This window comes from Trachurus trachurus (genome assembly GCF_905171665.1).
Source record: "Trachurus trachurus genome assembly, chromosome: 14".
NCBI classification, from domain to species: domain Eukaryota; kingdom Metazoa; phylum Chordata; class Actinopteri; order Carangiformes; family Carangidae; genus Trachurus; species Trachurus trachurus.
In genome coordinates this window covers 29,341,346-29,366,906 of record NC_139903.1, presented here as the reverse complement: position 1 = coordinate 29,366,906, position 25,561 = coordinate 29,341,346, and the positions used below count along the sequence as shown (strand labels likewise).

At 43.0% G+C, this 25,561-nt stretch overlaps 1 protein-coding gene across 2 annotated transcripts in view; it reads left to right on the top strand.

The window, feature by feature from the left end:
• usp25 (ubiquitin specific peptidase 25) overlaps positions 1-19,494 on the top strand; it is a 48,586-nt gene extending 29,092 nt beyond the window's left edge. Inside the window, exons 17-26 of one of the 2 annotated variants that reach the window (XM_083987145.1) lie at positions 1,189-1,458; positions 2,776-2,915; positions 7,145-7,321; positions 8,517-8,612; positions 10,721-10,899; positions 12,003-12,081; positions 12,428-12,507; positions 13,994-14,117; positions 16,639-16,831; positions 18,222-19,492. In XM_083987145.1, coding sequence (XP_083843271.1) covers positions 1,189-1,458; positions 2,776-2,915; positions 7,145-7,321; positions 8,517-8,612; positions 10,721-10,899; positions 12,003-12,081; positions 12,428-12,507; positions 13,994-14,117; positions 16,639-16,831; positions 18,222-18,394 — 1,511 coding nt within the window. In that variant the 3' untranslated portion in view covers positions 18,395-19,492. Of the gene's footprint in view, positions 1-1,188; positions 1,459-2,775; positions 2,916-7,144; positions 7,322-8,516; positions 8,613-10,720; positions 10,900-12,002; positions 12,082-12,427; positions 12,508-13,993; positions 14,118-16,638; positions 16,832-18,221 lie in introns of both variants that reach the window. The other variant, XM_083987144.1, reaches the window with a different exon arrangement.
• Positions 19,495-25,561: the final 6,067 nt, after the last annotated feature.

The following is a 25,561-nucleotide window of genomic DNA, read 5'->3' as shown; positions in this document are numbered from 1 at the left end:
ACGATTCTGAATCGATGCAGTTAAGTTTAAATTCAAATAATTAATTCAAGTTTGATGATGTTGTTCACATGCAGAGACATTTTATTTTAAAGGGTTTTTCCTGCATAGAGAATTTGGTGGCAGCTGCCACCACTAAACTTCTTACTGCCACCAGCTCACGAGTCAGTTTTCTCCAGGCTTTTTATGCATTTATTTTGAAAGGACAGCTGGAGAGAGACGGGGAGGGGGAGAGAGTGTGAGAGGGGGGAATAACACGCAGCAAAGGGACTGACGGGTGGAATCAAACTGCCCCGCGTGTTTAATGGGAGATTTCATCGAGTGTTTCAGTGATGTGAGCGGTTTGCACACAGTCACCTGTTACCGTTACCATACCAACAAGCCAATGTGTCGTTTTTAGTTTATAATCTCCTCTCCTGTTGTCATCAACACACCTGGAGACGATGCTGCAACCGAACTACACAGCTGTTCAATGATGTCACTCATACAGTAGCATTCAGGATGTTTCAATGTTCCACATCCTTGAGTTTTACACGGCTGACTTGTATCATCATACAGACATGTCCTGTGGCAACATAGAAAATTGAGGATGTGATGCATCGAGATGCATCGTATCATCGAATCGAACCGAATTGTAGACTGGTGAATCTAATCTAATCTAAGCCTCTAGCAAACATCTTACTGTCATAAGATAAGATACAGGCAATAAAGCAATCAAGATACATACACATGTTTCTCAGGTATTACCTTCCAGGTATCATACCATACTGTCATACGTCCTATGTTCCTCTTGTGGTCATCTGGTCATTCTCACTTCCAACAGATGGTTCATCTACCAGGGTACAAAAGGTTACACTATTCACTCTAACAGACTTCCACACAATAAGACCACATCAAAACTCCTACCACAATTAATATGTATTTGTGTACAGCATAACGTTTCATGTTATTCAACACTGTCTCAGAACATGTATGAAGCATGTGACTCACATGCTAACTGGTGGCTCAGTGATCCATAAAGACAATTTATTCTCTGATTTAAATGAACTGGTTTTCCTGATTCTGTTACCTCTGTTTTTATTTCAGCTAAACAAAAGTGTAGAAGTTATTTTGGTTTGTTGTATGTTCTGATGACGCATGACTTTCCTCTGACTGTGATGTTTCATCTAAACATCTTCATTGTCTCTGCAGAGGAGTTTGACAAGGAGACGGGCCAGATCCTGAGCGGCATGGACAAACTACCTCCAGACCTGAAGCAGTACGTGAAGGAGGACAACGAGCTGTTCGACAAAGAGATCGTGGAGTGGGACACCCTGCAGGCCCGCAAGGCCCAGCAGGAGAAGCTGGCGCTGGCCGCGGCGGCCGCTGCTGCCGCGGCTACCTCCGCAGCGTACAGCACCTCCACATCCTCCTCCTCCCCTCAGCCAATGAGCATCGAGTCCAGCCCTCCAGACAACACAGGTCAGGCTCAAGTCACCACAGTCTGGACTCTGTAGAATATAGAAAGAATCAATACTGTTGTAAAAAGACTCTTAACTCTTTTGAGTTCATTAATATGTAGAATATTTCACATTCAGCCTTCAGCCCATAGAACTCACATTATGGTGGATACATATTTGATTATTAGCTTAATTCCACAGTGAGAAGTCTGATGGATTGTATCTCACTGAACATGAAATGAAACTGAACTGATATTATTGTACACACACTTTATTTATAGAGAGAACCTTTCACACAAATCAAATGTAGCACAAAGTGCTTCACACCATACAAGCAAACAAAATAAAGCAGAAGTAAAACCAAAAGCCACACGACTACACACACACACACTTGAAAGGCAACGGAAGCGCTATCTTACTCTCAGCAATTTTCTGTGAAGAAACAGAAGAGACTGGGTAAAACCAAATAAATAAAAGGAACTAAAAAGTTAGCAGAACTAAAATGATACAATTCATAGAAGAAGATTAAAGGCTAAAGTATTAAAATAGATAAATAAAAGGAAAAATAGAACAACCTTTAGTAAAATCCAAAATACTTGAATCATAATCCTGAATGTTGAAATAACAATCATGAATATTATTAAACGCTGTGGATGATTTTACCAGTCAGCTCCTGCACGCTGCTGCTTTGACACAAACTCAAAAATCATTTACAAATTCTTTGACATAAGAAACAAATTATAAATTCATTCATAAATTTTATCTGACCCCCGTAAGAAAGCAGAACATTTTGAAAGAAAGCTCACTAAACTGTTTAAGATGCTAAATTAAACAGGGAACATTCATGCACATGTTCTGGCACTCTGATAAAGTAAATAGTTTCTGGAATATGATTCACTTATTTACAAAATCTGTTTTAAGGCCTGAATTTGAGTTATCCCCTAGCGTTTACTTACTAAATGATCTTATCAGCTTGAGTCATTTAGACTCTGACTCTTGGAGAAAATAACATTGGAAAAATATGATCAGGGTCATTTGCTCCATGACCTCTGGAACCCTTTGTTTACTCGGCTGTAAAAGCATTTAAGAATTCTGTCACTGTTCATGACTTGATATTTAGCATTCTCCTCTTTTTTTTTTCTTTGTTTGTTTTTTTCTACGTGTATGGGGACGATGGCGCGGGGTGGGACCGGGTGATGTGATGTGGAAGGTGTGGGGCTGAATGAAAATAAAAAAAGTTAAAAAAAAATAAAATAAAAATCCTTGACACAAAGAGATGTAATGTAGAGAAGTGTGCATGTCCTCCCATGTCTCTGACGGTGCTGTCCCCGTCCTGCAGTCCCCCAGCAGGAACCAGAGTACATGGAGCAGCCGTCGCCCACCAACAACTCCAAGCACCTGCAGGAGGACACGGAGAGAGCCATCTGCAGAGCTGCAGCCGAGCAGGAGGAGAGGAGCCCCGAGGCTCTGTTAAACGCTGTATGTACAACACACACACACACACACACACACACACACCACAGCATCACCACCATCCTTCTGTCACTTTTTATTTTCCCCGTTTAATTTCATCCACTTTCATCTTTCCCAACGAGAACTATATGAATAAGCAGGGGTGCACAGAACAGGTACGATGCATGCACGATGAAAATTAGGAATGTGTAACTTTGCGTACTGTATGTCGACCACGTCGTGCCTTTGAGAACCTGACAGTCAGTAAAAAAACAACAAAGGACAGCGCTGCACTGCGCTCTCCAGTCAGAGGAGTCTTTGCTGTCCTTCTGTCTTCAGCTGCTGTTTGGCTGCACGTCCTATACAGAGAGATGAAGATGTGCTGATCAGCTGATCCAAAGGACAGTGGATGTGGCGCTGCACAGCTGTTGCAGCGTGTGTGTGTGTTTTATAACGAGAAAAAAAAAAAACATTGTTGATCGTCCTCTCATTTGCTAATAGAGGATCAGGTAGCCGATCGGCACAAGCCTAGTCCCAGACATATAATAATAGCCTAATAATAATTATAGAGCACCTTTCAAAACGTTACAAGGTGCCTATCAATAAATACAATTAAAATACACAACAATAACAAACATGAAAATGCAGGAATACAGAATAAAAAGCTAAAAGAATATCTAAAGACTATCTGCTGGTACTCATCTGAGGAACTCACTAAAGAAGTGATGTGCTCCCCTGTGAGTAAGTGATATTTAGTGTCAGTACTAGGGATGTGCACGGTTACCCGAGTACCCGGGTACCCGAGTAGGCAATCTGCTATCCGGTTATGAATTTATTATCCGGTTAACCTAGGTTACGTTAGAGCAACAGTCTAGTGTCGGATCAAACTACATCATCATGCCATGGTTCGACTTTTTGTAGTGTTAAACAGTTTCGGATCAAGCAACGTGATTTTCTGCTGTGTAAAAGCCTTTTTGGATCGGGCCTCGGACTTTCAAACCTTTTACAAGAATCTGTGGTGGTTCCCTCCGTCGGGGAGACGACAGGTGTCATCAAGTCTGTTAGAAAATCTGCTTTCAGTTTACAAACATTCTGAAACCTCCCCAGTTATTTCCTGAGACGATGCGAGGCAGAGAGGAGCAAAGGCACCAACATGTAGTGTGGACTAATAAATAAGCACCGCTAATGATTTTTAAAAAAGCGCATGCAGCGCATTTATTCCCCGGCATAAAGATGCACATCTGCCCCATATGTGCATCTTAAACTCCAGTCTCTACTCTTATTATCAACCTGATATTTTGTCTGTTGACGCTGCGTGTCAGTAATGCGGACTGTCTGACGGTCAGAGCGCATTTATGCCCCGGCTGCGCTCTGTCCGTCAGACATGACGTCATTTTATTTTTTTTTATTACAGTATTCGGTTACCCGGTTACGACAAGGTTAGGATACTCGGTTAGAAAATTATTCGAAATGCCCATCCCTAGTCCATCCTGTACCAACTGCTTAAACGTCTCATTTGTTGTCGCCATGGCGCCACTCACATGGACAGATACTCAAACAATGAAGCAGCAGAGTAGGAGCATCACAATGAGGACCACTTAACCAACTTCCAAACAGGAAACAGTGAAAAGAAGAACTTGGTTTGAGCGAGGCGGTCTGGGCTGCAGGGTGGAGGACAAGTGTTGCTGGAGCTTTTTGTTCTTTTCAGATATAAACAACTATCGTCACTGCCCTCAAAGGAAAAACACACAGACCATAATGACACAGCAGTCTTCTCTCAAGGCTTCTTGTTGTGTTTCCCTTCAGCTCGCTACAGCACAGAGGGCCTTGCCCAGAGTGAGCAGCAGATGATAACACAGCTAAGACGTTTGAATTGGTCTCTGACAATTGACATTCAAATTCTGGTCTGAACTAGTTTTGCATTAATGTGAGTACTTGACCCTGGTGCTGGAGGAGAGGACAGATGTGAGGACAGATGTGATGGATGTTAGCCCAGCTCTCTCCCACACACCAGACACTGACGCTTCATCTCAAGTGCAGCAGCAGTTATAGAGATGTGTGTGTTTGGATGTGAGCAGCTCTCAGCTGCTGCTACACACCACCCAGCAGCACTGTGGGAAAACACACCAACACGTCTCTACTGTAGCACTAGTTTGGGCTTTTAATGTTGTATTATTAGTAGTAATTGCAGTTTCTTTTTCTTATTATAGTGAGAGGGAAACCGTTCTGTAAATCATCAGAAGGTTGTAGCCTTGTGGATGAGATGAGAGCAGCTTGGAGGGGTGGGTGGGGGTTTCTGAAGGAAAGCATCTAGACTTTTTAGTTTGAGCTGGTGGGAGGCCAGTTTGCCCCGATGGCACCAGCTTGTTACTGACTGGTTTACTGCTGCTACTCTCATTTTGGAGGATGAGAGGGTCAGGGAGGGGTTGATGGACTCATCAATGACAATTCGGACTGGGCACCTCTGGTGTAAGACACTATGTTAAAGGGATAGTAGCATTTGTTTAAAGTGGGGTTGTATGATGTACAAATAGCTCCTAAGTACTTTAATTGCAGTAGAAGACTCTCTGCACTCCTCCCGTTAGCAACGCCAGCCCATAGCCCTGCCCAGAGATTTACAACATACAGTGTTGTGAACAGACCCAAAGAAACGGCCTATTTTCGTGGCCTAAAAGAGGTTTTACCTGAAAAAAAAAACACAGGTCCATTGTTCGGAAAAACACAGTTTTTATTTGGACCTAACCAACTGCTGATCGGTGGGCACTAACGCTGGGCGGAGGGATACGTGAGTTGGTTAGGTCCAAATAAAAACTGTGTTTTTCCTGCACTTTGAGGGGCTGGAAAAAATTATATTATAGCGAACAATGGACCTGTGTATTTTTTTTTCAGATAAAACCTCTTTTAGGCCACGAAAATAGGCCGTTTCTTTGGGTCTGTTCACAACACTGTATGTTGTAAATCTCTGGGCAGGGCTATGGGCTGGCGTTGCTAACAGGAGGAGTGCAGAGAGTCTTCTACTGCAATTAAAGTACTTAGGGGCTATTTGTAGATCATACAACCCCACTTTAAAAAAAAAATCCTACTATCCCTTTAATGCTTCACTACAATGATTGTCACTGTTCTACCACAAGCTTACACCATATATTTTTTGTACAGTTTATTTACTGTACAGTGTTACTGATATGTAATCAAGGCAGATTCTGTACAGTGAGTCCGTTGAAGCAGCCTTCAATAGTGCATCATCAATGCTGCAGCAGCTCACTGGAGAGCAGAGTAAAGGTACCGCCTGATGTTAGGTAGTTGTGTTTTCTTACTGCAGTGTGTAGTATATCAGCACAGTTAATTATCAAATCAGATCACATTTTATTTGTATATTAAAGCACCTTCCAAACAAATAAAATGCAATTCAAAGTGCCTTACAGTTTGATTAGAAAACATGAACAATATAAGAAGTTGAACCATCGCACCATCAAATATGAGTAGTTGGAATAATACAAAGTCAAGAATAAAAATTGAAACTAAATAAATAACATAACATTACATCAAATACAACAAATACACATAAAAGTAATAAATAAAGTAACTATAAACCGTAGAATTTTGATAAGACACTACCAGACTAAAGCCAGACTAAAAAGTTTCCAGCTCCACTCTGATCCTCAGGCAGGTTGTTCCAAAGTTTAATACAGTACAGCGTTTAAAGCCCAGCAGTCAGTAGCCTTTCTCCTGTGTTTCACTCAGTCATCATGTTTGGAAAAGTGTTTCCTACAGACAGCTGCTGGGTCAACTGACCAAGGTGCTGAGTTGTCAGACAGCATTTTGAACAGCACTGTTTCACTGCTCTGTTTCTGTCATTACTGGAGCAGTACACAATCACACTTCCAGATGTACGGATGTTTCACTTTGCCTAGTGACAGTTTCTCTGTGTCTGTACCCTGTCAACATCTTCTTATACAGTGACCTTAGCTCACCATGGAGCAAAATAGTTGAAGTGAGTGTTAAACTGTGCTGTTAACGCTGTGAGAGGCCGTGTCCTGCTCTTCAGGTTTACTGGGGGGTTTTTAGAAACACTGGTGTCACATGATGTTATGATAATGAGGGAGAAGCTGCTTCACGGGACCTCTGGCTCTGTTGAATCTGATGAGCACTTCATTCTCCCCCTGAAGAGGAGAGGGGAGTTCCATCCACTGTCCCTCCCTGTCCGTCATGTGTCTCCTCTCTGTCTCATCTGTCTCATTCTCTCTGTCTCTCTCTAGTCCGCCCCCTCTCCCACCTCTCCTCCTCAGCCTGAGGTCTTGGTGCAAAGCCCCTCCACCCCTCCGCCTCCCGCGGCCATGGAGGACGAGCCTCCTAGCCAGTGCACAGTAGAAGTGGCCATTCCTAATGTGGGGACCTTTGTCATTGAGTCAGAGGAGGGGGGGTACGATGACGAGGTAGCTCCCTGCCCGTGGTCGTCTGATTCATGGAGTTTTCACACCTGACAGATCGGCCTGTCACTATGACTACATAATCACCTGATCACATTATGTGATTCTGTATAGAAACAGCTGGATCAAACTAACAGAACTGTCATATTTGAGATGGTTTAATGACACATGAGTGGAGCTCAAACTAACTGTTTATCTGGAGGAGCTTCAGTTTCTAATATTTCAATGAACATCTATGGACATCAGCATCATGAATTTAGTTACAAAGCCAATAAATGGCTCTTCTTCTAACTATGTTTAGGCTTATACTATACATGGTAAATCACAATTATTTGTATGGCAGTTATGCTGCATTCACATGGCGTCCGGCAGACAGGAGACAGCAAACGGACTACAGCCACAGAATGGAATGCGAAAACCAAACAAAAGGTCCGACAGAACGGCAAGACGGCAAAACGATTCACACGTGACAATATGTTGCTATGGTGATGGCGTAATTCCGTGGCGGTGGATGGCAAATTTTTAATTCGGACGGCATTGCCGTTTGCCGTTGACGGCATTCTTTGCCGGCCTTCCCCAAGTTTTGCCGTCATTCTCTGGTCCACTAACATGACCTCCGGTGTGCCGTCTGCCGGACTCCATGTGAATGCAGCTTTAATGTCATGATTGTGACAGGCCTACTGATGAACTCAGGGTGAAAACGACCTTGTTTGTTGGTCCTCGATGTGAAAAGTCTCGTCTTGAGCCTGTCTGCATCTTGGCAGGAATCAGTTAGCAGGAACAATCAGAACCGACATGTTTAGAGAATAAAAGCACCTGCACTGGATGGTTTCTACATTACGTCCAGGTTTGATCCAGTTCCCACCTGGTTACTGTTGCTGTGGCTTCACATCAGCAGCTGTATCAGCATGTTGTGTGTGGACGGTTGTTAGTCACAAACAGCTGTCACGCGGCTGCTCTGGTTTTCTTGCATCGTCCTTGTGAGGGTGGAGTTGTGGTGCCGCTGAACTGACCGACCCGATCCGTCACAGTCGTGTCACTTTAACTGATGCATGGGTTTGTGAGTGCTGCCTGGCGCCCTGACTCTGGCATGCTGTTGTAACACAGAGCCTCGCAGCACGATAACACACAGGCTGACCTTGCTGCTCCGTCCCAAGGAGCTGTTTGTTGTTGTTTAACGTGGTTCCTGCTTCCTGGGCAGGCGATGGTGACCCCCAACATGCAGGGTATAATAATGGCCATTGGCAAATCCAGCAGCGTCTATGAAAAGAGTGGGCCTGAGGCAGCCTTTTTCAAGGTACACATTACCTCTCCTTCACTTCTCCATCTCCACCTTCACCTCATGTCATTCCAGGTACACAGCATGCCATCTACAGTACCTAGCAGCAGTAACTCCTACTTCTCTGATCTCTCTCCAGTCATTTAGGTTGTTTAATTCCTGAGCAAACAAACAAGCAGCTGCCTTTTTAAAGGGGAACTTTGCAAGATTTGCCGTTAGTTTTTACAACAGTGTAAAATATGCACTCTGAAACCTTAAGGAGCTCTGTGTGACCAAAACAGCCTAAGAGCAACTGGACTTGTATAGTTCCCCTTTAAATCTCCACAAAGTGCAAAGATATAGGAAGTGTAAATTGACAACTGGAGGGCTCCACATGACTCATTTCTACAGGGACTGTAATGTGTGAGCAAATAAAAAGAGACAATTTCAAAATAAAAGTGAAGATATGAATTCTGTAAATTGTTTTCCCAGATCAGATTTTGTTCAGAATATTTGAGCTCCTGAAGTACAGATACAGTGGCGTGCAAAAGTTTGGGCACCCCTGGTTAAAACTTGTGTTAATGTGAACAGTTCAGCAAGTGGAAGATGAAACGATCTCTAAAAGACATAAAGTTACAGATGACACTTTCCCTTTACGTCTTAAATAATATCATTTTTTTCCAATCCTTTTGCAGGCTGCTGCTTTGTTTCCCTTTGTCTCTCTAAAATTGTAGAAAACAAAAATAATACAGTGATATTGGTTAAAATATTGCAAAAGGGTGTTTCATGTTTAAAGGGATAGTTCAACATTTTGGCAAATTGGCCTATTGCCATAATCCCTATAGAGTGCCGAAGCGGAAGCAGGAAGTAACGGCCCCATGGGTCCTCAATTCGAAAAAAGGCTCCATAGAAATGAACGAGACTGCAAGATTTATTTCGTGATCCGTTTGAATTGTGCCATGACAAAAAAATATGTCCTCTACCTGTTTAAAACATCATGTTTCATGCCGAGAAATCAGCAGTTTGTTGTAAAACTATTGTAAAATAAAATTCCGAAGAGTCCATAACCAGAAAGACTACAAGTCGCGTAGGTGACGTCACACACCAAATGCCGCCCTTTCCCGTGTCAGTTGGTGACGTATTTTTTGTGGGACACAGATCTGTAGTCTGTAGAGCGTCGTCACACAAAATACATTCTTCTGTTGCCGTTTTACGATAAACTGCAGATTTCTCGGCATGAAACGTGATGTTTTAAACAGGTAGAGGACATATTTTTTTGTCACGGCACAATTCAAACGGATCACGAAATAAATCTTGGAGTCTCGTTCATTTCTATGGAGCCTTTTTTCGAATTGAGGTCCCATGGGGCCGTTACTTCCTGCTTCCGCTTCGGCTCTCTATAGTCTTATGGGTAGGTTCATTAACTTTAATTGGCGGTGCAAGTTGTTCTTGGATCGGCGGGGCAGAGACGTTAGCTGCTCAGCGAACACAACAGAGGCAAATGGTACTTTCGCCTTTCCCTCTCAATGCTCTCGTAGACAAGTTGATTCGCCACCCTACAAAATAATAACGTATAATTATGTAATGTTACCACAAATATGAAGCAAATACTCGGAACTACTTGCGTTTTTGAAGTCACTCCACCCAGCAGCCGTGTCTGGAATGTAGTCCCGGCTGCATTTGCCTAGAAAACAACTCGTCTTGTCCACAAGAGCGTTTTGGAGTTGTTGGAGTATGTATTTGATGAGGGAAAGGTGTTGTGTTAGCTGAGCAGCTTGCGTCTCTGCCCCGCCGATCTAAAAACAGCTTGCACCGACAATTAAATGGAATGAACCTTCCCCTAAGACTAAAGGGATTATGGCAAGAGGCAAATTTGCCAAAATGTAGAACTATCCCTTTAACGTTATGCCTTTTGGAGATCATTTCATCTTCCACTTGCTTACTTGCCACTTTACATTAACAGAAGTGTTGACCAGGGGTGCCCAAACTTTTGCCTGCCTCTGTATGAGTGTAAAATGACAGATGTACTGTAGCTTGATGAAGTATCTGAGAGTGAAGTAACAACCTACAGGTGAGTAAGTAAACACCAGCGCCCGCTCAGCCTCAGAGTTTTAACCAGCGGCTGTCTGGACGTTGTCTCCGCTCAGGCAATAAAGCTGGAGTACGCCCGTCTGCTGAGGTTCGCCCAGGAGGACACGTCGCCCGACAACGACTACCGGCTCCAGCACATCATCGTCTACTTCATCCAGAACCAGGCCCCCAAGAAGATCCTGGAGAGGACTCTGCTCACACAGTTCGCCGACAGGAACCTGGCCTTCGACGAGAGGTAGTGACACCGCCGCAAACGTTCACCCTCCTGTGTTCTGAGCTTTTCCTGAGTCATAGATCAGGGGTTCTCAACTAGTCTCACTCTGGGCTCCACATTTTCCCATGGTCATTAAGTCACGACCCACTTTTATAGAATTCACACCAAGATTTTCTTTTTTAAGCCTTTAAAAACTCATTTTGCTCTTTATTGAGCAAAGTGCATTTCAGAGCACATGAATGAAACTGAGGAGTTACCATGACAACTGCATGTACGGAAGTGAATAAAAAAATATCAAACTGCACAAAATGGAGACCAACAAAACGATATATTTGACTTCTAATGCATCTCTGCATTCAGAGCATATTCACAAAAATGAATAAATATCAAATTGCACAAAATAAAGACCCACAAAACAAAACCAGATTCACTGCATTCAGGCCACATTAATAATAAACTGATATCTTTGCATTCAGAGCAAATAATAAGAAACCGAGGAGGACCATTACAACTGCATGTGTTCACGTGACGCCTGCCTTCCAATATAAGTTATTATTCAAAATAAAAGACATGTCCAACATCAGATGTGCATTAAATATTATTTACTCTTTTGACCAGCTGTCTGCGTCCACTTTTGGGTCCCGACCCACCAGTTGAGAACCACTGTCATAGATCATTTACATAGACGTAACTCCTGCAAACGAGCAGCAGAGGGCAGCAGAGCCCTGATCTCCAGTCAGCTCACACACGGCCCATTAGAAAGATCTCTATACCGCCGTCTGCACACGTCACCGCCGAGCCCGTGATGCCGCTCTCGTCAAGTTGCGTAACGCCCCTTTACTACCTCCTTAAACTTTTCAACTACGCCTGTTGGCCTCGATCCATATTCATGAGTTCTCCCTTCTCCCTCTATTTTCAGCCAGATAATTAGATTTATGTTTGCATGTGGCCTCAATAGGAGCCTCCAGAGGAGCGTTTCACTTCTCCTCTCAGCACTAAAGAGTGATTCATTAGGCCGTGTTAGGGCCTGGGGGCAAGGTGGACCATTTCATCTCCTGGTGTTACTCACAATGACTCACCATCTCACCGCTAATGCTTCCTCTTCTTCCTGCTCCTCCCTCTAGATGTAAGAGCATAATGAATGTGGCACGTGCCAAACTGGACCTTATTAAGCCCGAGGAGGTCAACATGGATGAATATGAGGTCAGTCAGGAAGTCCTCTGGGCTTTTTGTTTTTTTTTTCTTTTCAAATCTAAAATAGTAGACTTCCTACAAGGTGGTGTTATACAGTAGCAGTCAGAAGTTTGGACACATCTCCTCTTTAATTTGACAGTTTTGTGTTTACTACATATTTCCTTCATAGTTCTGATGTTTTCAGTTTGAATCTACAATGCAGAAAGTCATAAAAAATAAAGAAAGACCATTATGTCCAAACGTTTGGTACTGTACATGGTCTGTAAAGCTTCTACTCAGACACAGCAGATGCTTTTAAAATGTTCATCTTCATGTTGTTGACTTTCCTGTGGTAACTTGTGTTTGTCTGGATCAGATGTGGCATCAGGACTACAGGAACTTCCGGGAGACCACCATCTTCATGATGACCGGCCTGGAGCTCTTTCAGAAGACAAGGTGACACCTTCACTCAGACCTTCATCTTAGAGCAGAGGTCTTCAACAGGGGGGGTCGCCAAATTTTTGGTTCATTAGATAATTTTTGATATTTTTTCTTTTCCACATTGATGTTTAAAATACACTGTCCGTCTAAAAAAAAGTCACCACTTGGATCTAACTAAGCTAATAGGTCATAGCCTCCCATTGGATAATTAGTGTATGATTATGTTTCAGCTGGCAACAACTGATTTAATCCTAACTGATGCAGTCTCATTTCTTAAACAACTATGTTGGAAGACCCATCCTGTGGTTGTGGAAAATATGTTAATCTGTTTCAGAAGGGTCAAAATATTGGCATGAATCAAGTAAATAAAAGATCTAAGGAGATTGTTGAGACTGCTAAAATTGGGTTAAAAACTGTCGAACGCATTATTAAAAACTGGAAGGATAGTAGGGAACCATCGTCTCCAATGTGACCATAGTGTTAATATCTTAACCCCATTGAGAATCTTTGAAAAATTAATGCAACTCTGGACGGAAACAAATGTTGTGACATTGTAGAAGCTTATTGAAACAATACCAGCTAATGCTGAAATCAAAGCTAAAGATGGCCCAACAAAATATTAGAGTGTGACTTTTTTTTTGTAAATACTGTATATATCCATGTGAATAGCTTGTATTCATGATTATCATGTATTTGACAGACATTGGTGATATTGACCTTGTTAACAAGGTCTGTTTATAAATGGCAGTGGCATACAGGTTTAGTATATGAACCTGTGTATTATTTGAACAGCTTAGTATTGAATGCACAATAACATGGAACATTTATACATGACACTGGGCCCAGTTTAATAGTTTATTTAGTTTATTAAAGGAGACATAGCTGGTAAAACCACATGGATTTCAACCTAGGGAGCCAGCACATTACAGATGTTTTTGTCAATTCTCACATTTTGGGGGCCGGAAGGCAAGACAAACACCTAAATATATGTTAAAGAGCCTTCAAAAAGTGATATTTCCATAATATGTCTCCTTTAAGGGACAGTGTGCAATGGCGTTAGTCATTTGCAAGAAATGAGGAGATAGTTGCACCGAATGTAGCTGCTGATTTCCATCTGCAGTCCCAACATGTAATAGGCTACACAACAGACAATCTAAAATACAAAGGAAAACCTGATGCACAGAATGACACGAGTAAACAGTGGACAGCACAGAGACAATACAGACACACTATTTCCACATTTAAAATGACCAAGTCAAGTGCAATGCATTTGAAGAAAGGTGAATATCAAATAGTAGGGGGTCAGCTTGAAGCAGCCGGTGGATGTGGAGTCCAGTCCAGTCCTGCAGAGGGCAGTGTTTTCCTGCGTGCAGCCGTAACAGTGGGTTCATGGGGTTCGTTTCCTCTGTTAACCGCTTTACTCTCTTTGTTCTCAGCGCATATTTCACATTGGTGCTTTTTATCTGAAGGTGACGAGTGTTGACGGACGTCTCTTTTTCAGTTACGTGGAGGCTCTCATGTATCTGATCTACTCGTATCAGTACAACAAGGAGCTTCTGTCCAAAGGGCAGTACAGAGGTCACGACGAGGAGCTGCTGGGCCTCTACCGCCGAGAGTGTCTGCTGGTGAGTCGCCGTCGTCTCTGTAAAACTGAAGAGATACAGGAACACACACATCCAACAGGATTACAAAGAGAGAGTGTTTCTCTGCTGCGTCACGACTCGGCAGAACTATCATGACACACCGGCTCTGCTGAGATGTTATTCTGGCTCACTTGCAGCTCCCCTAGAATATCCCACTTAAGATTTCTTCATCTGATACTAACAGATGAAAATCCTCTCTCCATTGTGATGTCAGCCTCTTTTCATTTCTCTCCGGTGTCGTCGGGGGCCGAGGGGTATTTTGTTTTGATCGGCCGGGGCGCTGCTGATCTCGGGCAGCTCCTCTCCCGCCGCTGCACTCAGTAACCTTACACCGGCATTGTGCTTGGTAATGTAATCACCGGAGTGGGAATAGGAAGCAGGAGGGCCCACGAGTGTAAACACATTACCATGAGACATCAGCACGTCCTCAGCTAACCTCAAAACCTCAGGTCCGCGCCGGCCCCCATCAGTCATCTCACATCTCTGGCCAGAACCTCCGGCTCCTTCCGCTCAGCTGTTTACCTTTTAGCTCTTGTTTTAATTGAAAACACTGCTAACATTGACACAGTTAATGTACTTGGATGTTTTGCAAATCCACTCTCACAGTTCCCGTTTCCAAACCCAGGCCCCCGAAAGAAGAAAAAAAAACAGGTGGTTTCCTCGGAGAGAGAGAGGAGGTCAGAGAGTTTGTCTGTTATACAGCAAGGTGGTTTTGGCCGAGAGCAGGGAGAGAAAAGCCTGTATCCACATGCAGAGGAGAGCAGTCGGGACCCACTTAAGGCCCCGTGGCTGCAGGATACTGTGTCACATTAATGATGCCTGGAAGATTACCGCTGCTACTGAAACTGTCACCGATTTATCATCAAGACAAATGGAAACGAGAGCAAATACGCAGAAACACACACGTCAGCAGAGCCCAGCAAATGAAGTGCAGTCTTTTCCCAGGATAAAACCTGTTCAACGTTCACACTCCTGCTAACAGCTAACACAACACAACACACTCCTAATGCTGCAGCACAAGTTTACAAATACACAGCTCATAAAGTCCACAGTGGGACTGAACAACTCCATGAGTTTGTCAAACTTTGACCAAGATTGTGACGTATCAAAGACTGATCACTACCGGAGTTTATTGGGGGTTGATGTATTTTTTTTTTTACTTGTTGAATCAAGTACACACATCAGTAAACAACATGACAAACACACATGAGTAAACACACATGATTTAACAAAACAAACCAAATGAAAAGGTAACAGCTGAAAATGAATCTTATTGCTTATTTTAGAAATTTAGACAGAACAAAATAGATCGATAGATCGATAGATAGATAGATAGATAGATAGATAGATAGATAGATAGATAGATAGATAGATAGATAGATAGATAGATAGATAGATAGATAGATAGATAGATAGATAGATAGTACTTTATTAATCCCATGGGAGGTTACCCTCAGGGAAATTGAGGTTCCAGCAAGCAGCACAGCACCGGTCATACATTAAAAAGGCACAGATAGATATAGAATATAAAAATAAATATAAAAATATAATAAAATGTGTGTATTCTACATACAGAAGGCAGTTTAAGAGCACACTGGTGTTCATAATTCAGTTTTAAATGTATTAATAATATTATTTTTAAATATGTTTTTGAATCTATTAAGTGTGTTACTTATTTTCATTTCTATTTCTAAATTATTCCATAGATTGACAAATGTAAAACATCTTTGTGCCTTTGTTTTTATAAACGTACAAATCCCTCGTAGTTCGTATTTACTGACTTGGATCTGAAACATCCTCTGGACGCCGTCTAGAAGCATATTATTATTTACTTGATACATCATCTGAGCAGTTTTAAAGTCCACAGGAGGTCTGTATGAATGAATGAATTTTTTTTATTTTCGTGTCATGCCACCACTGTGGCCCATCCCATATGAGATTATCAGACACATTTGATGACAAATACAAAAAAAGTTCAGTTCTTCCTGTTGGTGTTACCTGCCACACAGGTGTGACATAGATACAAAATTTAAGATTACTTAACTATATATCGCTCTTCTTCTCATTATCCAAGCCTTTTCAAGAAATAAAGAAAATGCAAATATATTCGACTGAAAAAGATGCTTTTTAGCTTCTCAGCATCGTCTAACCACACAAATTCATTATTTGGATCTACCTTACTAAACAATTTTTGTTTTATAGAGTCATAAAAAGGACAGTAGAACACAAAATGAATTTCATTCTCCACCTCTTGGATATCACATAAGTTTAAGCTGTAAGTTTATAGATAATGTGTTTGTTGACTCATGATAATCAGCCATATGATTATCCTTATTGCTCTTTTTTGTCATATGGAAATTGGTTTTCTACGTATATCCCCAGACCTCTACGCAATAAGCCATGTGAGGCTCAGCAAAAGTTTGGTACAATAAATGTAATGAAGAGATTTTGATGTTTTGTTCTTAATATGACTTATATGTGGTTTCTACCTCACTCCCCACAGAAACTCAACGAGCAGGCGGCCGCCATGTTTGAGTCCGGAGAGGAACCGGAGGTGACCACGGGCCTGGGCATCATGAACGAGCTGGTGGTGCCCTGCCTCCCCCTGCTGCTGGTCCACGACACGGAGCGGGACCTCCTGGCGGTGGAGGACATGAGGAACCGCTGGTGCTCCTACCTGGGCCAAGAGATGGAATGTGAGTCCCTGAGGGAGCGGCAGCAGGACCACGGCCTCCGAGATATTTCTGGAGAATAGAAGTCTTAAGGTTACCAGAACATTCCTCAGCACCTCCGCCGAAGGTCACGGTAACCAGGCCACGGCTCGGCTCAGTCATCTGAAAGGCTTCGAGGCTGAAGCCTGAGGTGTTGATGGACAGATAGATAGATGAATAGATTAACAGATAGATGGATAGATGGAGCCGTTTATCTCAGCTGGTTGTCCTACTTTCAGTACTGGAAGCAGTCCTGATGTTTCCACAGGACTGGGGCTGACCCTGTTTGTAGTCTAAAGCTGAAGATCCTCAGGATAGGTTGAACCAGCTGAACAGGTGTTACACAGGGCCATTCTGAGTACCTACCCCAAGTCAGGGACTCCTTTCGGGCCCATATAAGTTCCTGGACCTGGTCCTGCAGTGGAAACGCGCCCAGTGATGTTGCGTTGTTTTAAAAATGAAACCATCAGAGCTTCTAACCTGTAACAGTTCCTTCACAGCAGAATATTTGAAGGACACTATGTTTTCATTTATTTACCGATATCAACAAGACAATTAAAGGGATACTTCACCCAAAATTGATAATTCGCCAATTTCATCAAGTCATGAGTCATCAAAACGCTTTAGGAGTTCCAGGGGGGGTCCGGCTGGCAACGGATTTTCATATAATGGCGACGGATAGAGTTCACTTTTGAATCGTCCAAAACACACAATATGAATCATCCAAATACCTCCATACTGCTCGTCTGTACTGACCCAAGTGTCCTGAAGCCGCCACATCAGACATCCAATGGTTTACAACGACGAACGAACGTTTCACAGCAAACTCGCACATGCACACAAACATCAACACAGCCACTGGGAGCTACTACTACAACAAGGATAAAAAAAAAATCCTAACAACTTTTTCATGTGGTGGCTTCAGGACACTTGGGTCAGTGCAGACAAGTAGTATGGCGGTATTTGGATGTTTCATAGTGTGTGTTTTGGACGATTCAAAAGTGAGCACAATCACCCGCCATTATATGAAAGTTCGTCCAAAAGCGTTTTGATGACTCCGAAAGTTCTCCAAACCCTTCCTTGGCATGATGGTGAGTAGAAAATTGGTGAATTGTTGATTTTGGGTGAAGTATCCCTTTACTGTAAGTTGTGAATGAAGGAAATAGATTCCAGAGGAGTGAAAGAGTGAAGCCAGCTGTCTGTCCAACACTTTATTGGACTCAAGTAGATGGAGGCTGCAGTGTCCTCTGGTTCCTGTCCAGTCTGACCACCCAGACCAGTGTCACAGTCTGTTGTGTTGAACTCGCTTCAAACTACTAATGATATCAGAGAAAACACTGACCCTGTATCTGTGTGTGTGACCTTGTGCCTGCAGCCAACCTCCAGGAGAAGTTGACGGACTTCCTGCCCAAGTTGCTGGACTGCTCCACCGAGATCAAAAGCTTCCACGACCCCCCCAAGCTGCCCTCCTACACCACTCTGGAGCTGTGCGAGCGCTTCAGCCGCGTCATGGCCGCCCTGGGCAGGCTGCCCACCCAGGGGAGATGAGCTCCGAGAGGGACGAGCAGGCGCCCACACCCCCCCCTCCCTCCCTCCTTCCCTCCCTCCCCCTCTCTCTCTCACCGGCTCGGCACCGGGCAGAAACCCATGGACCTCTCTTAACCCATGCCTTCCTTCTAAACCCAGGGGTCACTCGCTTCTAGCTATTATTCCTCTGTTACTCTTTTGCTGCTATAGGTTTTTATCATTCTAAATATTATTTCACTTTTAAAAAGCAAAACACAACGGAGGAAGGAGGAGGAGGAGGAGTCAAGGACTGTCGGGAGGAAACAGAGGGAAAGTGGAGGGGGGAGACGATGGAGATGGAGAAAACAGAGGCGACCCCACAGCGGTGGAAAGCCAAAGCACATCCCGCTTCAAGAGTTTGAGGATTTTTTTTTAATTTTATTTTTTTTCATAGTTTATTATTGTTGTTGTTGCTGTTTGATTCCAGCTTCTCCAGCTACACTCATAGCCCCCCCCCCATCCCCCTTTCTGAAGCACCCTTCTCTGTGTGAAAGGATCATCCCCGCTGCTCAGCCTCCAGTTTGGTACAGTATTACCATGTTTTTGTTTTATTTTTTTTTTCTTAGGAAGTAAGGAAAGAGAGCCTTCAGATTTATCAGCAGCTCAGAGGATCTCAGCGGGCCACACGTCTTCGAGGACTGTGACCAGAACGAGATGTTTTAAGTGCTGTGGTAGCTGGCCACGGACTTCCTGTGGCTTGTTAACAAATTGAGAGAATAAAATTTTATTTATGGCCCTTTTAGGCCAAATTAACCAACGCTGTGCCTCATGTTGGTTTTTTTTTGTTTCACTTATACTGACTTTATTATTATTATTATTATCCTTATTATTATTATAGTTAACGTTGCATGTTACAGTGATGCACAGAGCAGCTGCAGCTCAGCGTCGCCACCTTCAACAAATGATCCATTTCGGGCTCCTGCAATAATGTTCATTCCTGCGAACAGTGAACGCTCCATCCAGGACACTACGAAGAGCTCGTACCCAGGAGACGGGAAACATTTCACTAGCCTCTCCGCTACACGGCCACCTGCACTGTGCAGAGCACCAGATCAATCATCTTTCAAAAGTGAACATTGAATATAATAAAAGATAGTGTTGTGTTTTGACTTTTACTCGTCTTCTACTTCAGCTTGAGAGTGTTGTGTTTTTAACCTGAGGCCAGCAGACGTTCTCAGACCTGACACACACGTTCACTACAACTCAGAAATGAAACAGAGGTCAAAGGTCACTGAGGTATCACAAAAGATGTTTCTGGTACAACACAATTTAACACAAATATCGAACAGGACGAAATGAAGTGATGAGATTTGACTAAAAACTCTAAAAAGTCAAAAGCTCAATGTCAGATATCATAATGTTCAGCAAAAACACTACAACTCCACACTGTAGGGGAGGAACAGAGACTGTGGTGTTGTTTCCTGCAACTTAAAGGGATAGTTCAACATTTTGGCAAATTCACCTATTGCCATAATCCTTATAGTAGGTTCATTATTGTCGGTGCAAGCTGTTTTTAGATCAGTGGGGCAGGGACGCGAGCTGCTCCGCTAACGCTACGGAGGCATATGGTCTTTCCACATTTCCCTTATCAAACTCATCAAATACACAATCCAACAACTCCAAAACACTCTGGTGGACAAGTTGTGACCTGCACATTCACCACGCTATGAGATAGCAACGTATTATTGTGTAACATTACGACACATGAAGCAAGTACTCAAAACTACTTGCGCTGCCGACCAGCCGTGTCTGGGATGTGGTTCTGGCTACGCATTTGTCTCGAAAACAACCTCTTCTCGAAATGTTACATCATTATTTCATAGCGTGGTGAATGTGCCGATCTAAAAACAGCTTGCACTGACAATTAAAGGTAATGAACCTACTCCTATGACTATAGGGATTATGGCAATTGGTGCATTTGCTTCATAGAGACTCATGACTGAGATGGAAACTAGTTACCATGTTCACAGCCACAGGGCAAAATCAAATGTGGTGGTGGAAACAGGTTTGAAGCATTTGTGCTGCTAACCCTGGCTTGTAGTGGCAGGTTTCATTTGTTTTGTTAGAACGAGATTCCCATCACCTACTGAGTTACCTACAGTGATATCAAAGTAAAGAAAAAGCAGCTCGTTTCACTGTAGACATCAAAGAACCTGAACCTCCGTTCTGACAGGGCTCCATCTGCCCTAAATGGGGCATTTTGCCCCTTAATATTTGAGACGGTGCAAGAAAATGTTTCACCTACTTGCTCATGTGCAACAAGTGTGGTATATTGATGTGTTGATGAAAAGAAGGGATCACCGCTGACACGTCTTCGCTTGTATTCAAAAAATAAGTTTATTAACAAGAAGAAGATCAGTGTACAAAAATGCCGAATCCTGGAGCATCTCTGGTCAAAAATGAGATCTCTCCCTACTGGCCCAAAGCTCTGACCTTATATATGTTTCTAACTCCAAACACTCCACCTTCTCCAAACTAAGGAATGCAACTAATCAACAAAGACTACCTTGATCTGGATCATTTACTTTCTGGCATTTAACCTCTTGACCAAATCGATAACTTTTGGGCTACCATAGGTCAACAGAAGAAGATGCCCTTGACCTAAGGTTTCAGCCTTTAGGCTAAACAAAACAATCATCAACTTTCCAACAGACGAAATTGCTTCTAGGCAGGATATGGAACCCATGAAGCAGAGCATCAGTTCACACATTCCTTCAGTTCAGAGAAAGCACACACACAAAGAAGAACATAAGACAATACAAGATATTTAAGCAAGAAAGTTAAGGTGTATAATACACTACACAAGTAAATGTGCCTCTTTTTAACTGGTGAAACTTGAAGGGACGACTCAAAGAATCTGGAAACAGGTGTCAGGCCAATGTGTGTGAGGATCATAAATGAAAAGGAAATGTGAATATTTGGTTTGCAATGTAAATTTGCTGCTTGCGCTCCTAGAATTTTTAGTCAGGGGCCCCTGTGCTCCTGGTAAAAACAGTTATTATTATGTATGAGGAGGACGGGCTGGTGAGGACCGTTGTCTCCCAGCAGGCAGCTTCTGGGCTGGAGCTTCCATGTTCTTCCTGTGTCTGCGGGGGTTCTCTCCAGGTTCTCCAGCTTCCTCCCACAGTCCAAACACCTGGTGGATGGGACAGACTATATCCTGCCTGTTCATCTCTATGTGTGGACTCTGTGGTGACCTGTCCAGGACATACCCAGCACCCTCATGACCCTGCATGGAAAAATGAAGGCGATGGAAGGATCTACAACAGGAAGGTGAGCTAAAGGAGAACATGGAGCGCTAAAAAAGCCAACAACAAAAAACACAAATGATGTGACTGCTAGTGGATGAAAAGCAAGACTTTATGAGTCAGAGTCAACTACACACAGTCTTTTTCACCACCAGTAAATAATATGGTAGCACTTATATTAAAGGTCCCATATTATGCTGTTTTTCAACTATTTCACATGGTTCTAAGTTGTCCAACCATATTGTATTTGTAGTGTATTGTCCCCAAATCAATCTGCAGCTCTACATCTCAGAAATCTAAAAGTGGCTCTCCAGAGCTCTCCTGCGAACGAGCCATCTGCACCTTGAAATGCAAATAAGATGTGTAAACCACGTCCACTCCACACCTGTCACAGGGAGAGAGGGTGTGGTTTTCACTACAGGTACATGTGCTAATGTTGACATTGGGACAGGGGTCGGGCATTGATCTCGGAAAAATAAAAAAGTTTCTGAGACTCTCATCTTGTCTGAAAAAATTTAAATTTTCCTCTTTCACTGTGGCAGAAGGAGATACATGGACTCCTACAGCCATCAGAAAGTTCTGTAAAAAACAAGTGAAACTGAGGAGCAGCACAAACTGTGCATGGTGCCACTGATGAGAAGCTACCGGAGAATATTGACGTGGTTTTGCTGCGGGAGAGGAGACTTCCTCGTTCAGTTGTCTCTCATTCTGTGATGAGGACCGCTGTGCTGATGAGAAGCGGTATCGTTCCAATATTCTCCAGTCCGTGACTTAATTTTTTAATGACTGATGGCTGTTTTTCAGTCAGTGATTCAAAATGATCATCTGGCGGCCTCCCGCACCGCTTCATGTCAAATGATGGACGGGGGGAGAGAGAGGGGGGGGGTCGCAACTGTCGCTGTTACGGAAATGTCTCACCGGGCGGAGCTCACGTTTTCCAGACTGGCCCAGGGGGAGTATGAGGAAGTACCGGGGGGTGGAGTCACTTGAGTTCGGCGCTTCGTGATGTCAAGCTGCACAGCACTTCCAATTCGCCCGTTTGGAGACACGATCTCAAAAAAGTGTAGAAATCAATTAAGGGAGTGAACAGACTTTTTTCACCTCCAGGTGTCATAGAAAGGCCACGGGAACACATAGGACCGCTACAAAAGCAAAGTTGATTTTGCATAATATGGGCCCTTTAAAATTTGCCATTTACTTCTGCTAGGTCATGTTCATCAGTCCTGGTCAGTGCTGAGGCTATCGCCTATTTTAACATGGGGCTCAATTGGAGTTGCTCCCTTCTGGAGCCAGGCTAAGGTTTGTTCACATAGCCCCCCCTCCCTTTCCTGTGTGCAATTCTCACACCTGTGTGTCCTTCAATATTCTTCAAAAATGCTCAGACACTTTCCAACTTTCAGCACCACAGAGCAGTTCCATCACAACTGGCTGATGTTGGGGGATGATGACTCTCAGAGTGAGCCAGAACTGTGGAACAACTTCTGAAAACTGGCACAGCATCCACATTCACTTGGAGCTCTAGACACACACCACTCGCCAACTTGCACTTATTTGCCTCCAAAGAGGTTTTTTAATTGACTTCAGGATTCCAAAGTAATGGTACGTCCCGTCAGCCTTTTCCTGAGCAACCACTGACTCCAACTGTGCAGCCCTCTGTGGCGCTCTGCCATCATCAGGCAGTGAAGGATGATGGTGCTAGAGAATTTCAATACTTTATTCAATTTATTGTATTTTCTTCTAATACCCAATTACATGTCAAGTAATTTCCCCATTCTTCACTATGCAAGTCATTTGTCATCAGAATTTAAAGAATCATTTAAACTCCTCATGCTCAGAAAAACATAATTCACAGTCTACAAGCGCCTGCTCAAGTCAACAGATACGTCCTCAAACAAAACAAGAGTCATTAGACAACTGCTAAATAACCAGATTAACCCCTCAGTGTCTGGCAGGAGGAGGAGTTTGCCAGACTTCACAAATAAAACCAGGAAAAGAAAAGAAATGACAGTTCTGTTACTATCAGCTTTTTCACAGGACACAGCAGACAGTGGTACAGTGATTTGTCCAACTACTTTTTCCTCAGCCTGTCCTGCTGCACTTTTGCCTGATTTCTGATTTTTCTGTGAGTAATCAGATGATGCAAAAATGAATAATAGATCCAGAATATCTAGATCAGTGGTTCTCAAACTTTTTTACATCAACAACCCCTAAATTGACACAGATTAGACCACGGACCCCCACTGGACAAAATTCTGAAGTAAACACCAGAAATACACAAATATTTGTTCTGAGACTGAAGAACGTTACTTTTTTAGTCATTGTATGCGTTAGAATTAGGGCCAATGGTGTGAATTTTTGGAAATATTGTAGAGCATTTTTTGGAATAAAATGGTACGATTACTCATTTCTAGAAAAAGTGGTAAAAAAAAAAAAAATTAATTTTAATTTTAATTTTAATTTGGGTTTAACATAGAGATACATAATGACTCCTCTGTGTCCACTCAGCGTGTCTTCACTAAAATGTCCTTTTAACGTAACATGTAACTGTTGAAGGGTTTTCTCTGAGAGGAGGTTTCCAACAAGCAGACCAATCCATGAGCCTGCTCCGTCTTGTTGATGACTCACTGAGTCCTCAGTCAGACTCAACATCATGACTGAGTAGGTCCTGGTTGGTGTTGGTTATACTGGTGGGAGGTCTAATCTGTATTGTTGTAGCCTCCATAGGGTTGGCCTTTTTATCCACCTATCTGAGCAGACACAGTTTATGTATACTGTTATTACTGGCAGCAGTCTGCTCTAATTCTAATTATTTACATTGAGTTGCCGTGGAGGCTGAAGTCAGGTCCTGTGTTAATGATAGAGTCAAACACTGCAGTGATACTGAAGGAGGCTTAATTGGTGCTTTCAACAGGTTTCTCAACAGAATGAACATTTACACCCCACAGACTCACTGCCACTGATGTCATACCATTACATGTGTTTCTTTTATAAAACAAACTGCTGTTTTCAGTTCAGTCTCTGGCCACCAGGCTCAGATCACTAAGGAAGATGCTGACACGGGTCCATGCCTATGTTCCCACAGCCTTATGTTCCCACAGCCCTATGTTCCCACAGCCTTATGTTCCCACAGCCCTATGTTCCCACAGCCCTATGTTCCCACAATTCTAAGATTTTTCTCAAAATTAGGCCCTATGTTCCCACTGGACTCTCTCTACCTATCTGGACTCTATCTATCTGGCCTGTCTAGCCTCTACCGGGTCTTTTTTACTAAACTTAACCAACTCTTTTATTCATTGCCTAAACACAACCAATGGTGGGACCAAAGGGGTGTGGGAACATAGGGCCTAATTTTCAGTGACAACAAAAGTTAGAAATGTGGGAACATAAGGCTGTGGGAACATAGGGCTGTGGGAACATAGGAATGACCCCGCTGACACCATGCTGGAGTCTCACTCTGTGGCTTCTGTTCACGGTCACCTTGCCTGACAGCTGCTTCAACAGCCGCTGCCAAGATGACTGTCGATTAAAAGATGAATACTTTTTTCTTTATTTTTTATAACTTTATAACATTCCAGTCAGTCAGACTGCCACCATCTTGGAATTAAACCAGGCACTGAAGGAGACTGCAGGTGCACTGTCAAACTGATTGAAATATCACATAGTCCATTAGATGAAGTGAGAGGATAAGAGATTGATCAAATCTCAAGATACATTAAAAGTAAATCTCAGTTTCTGTGACTCATTATCAGTGATCTCCACAGTTGGGATAGTTCACCCAAAATTGAAATTTCTAAGGGCTGGGAGAAGTTTCAGAGTTATCCGTGGCTTCTCTGAGTTACAGGGGGTCTCGGCGTAGCAGTGCATGTCCATATAACGGTTGCAAATGGATACCAACTGTCTT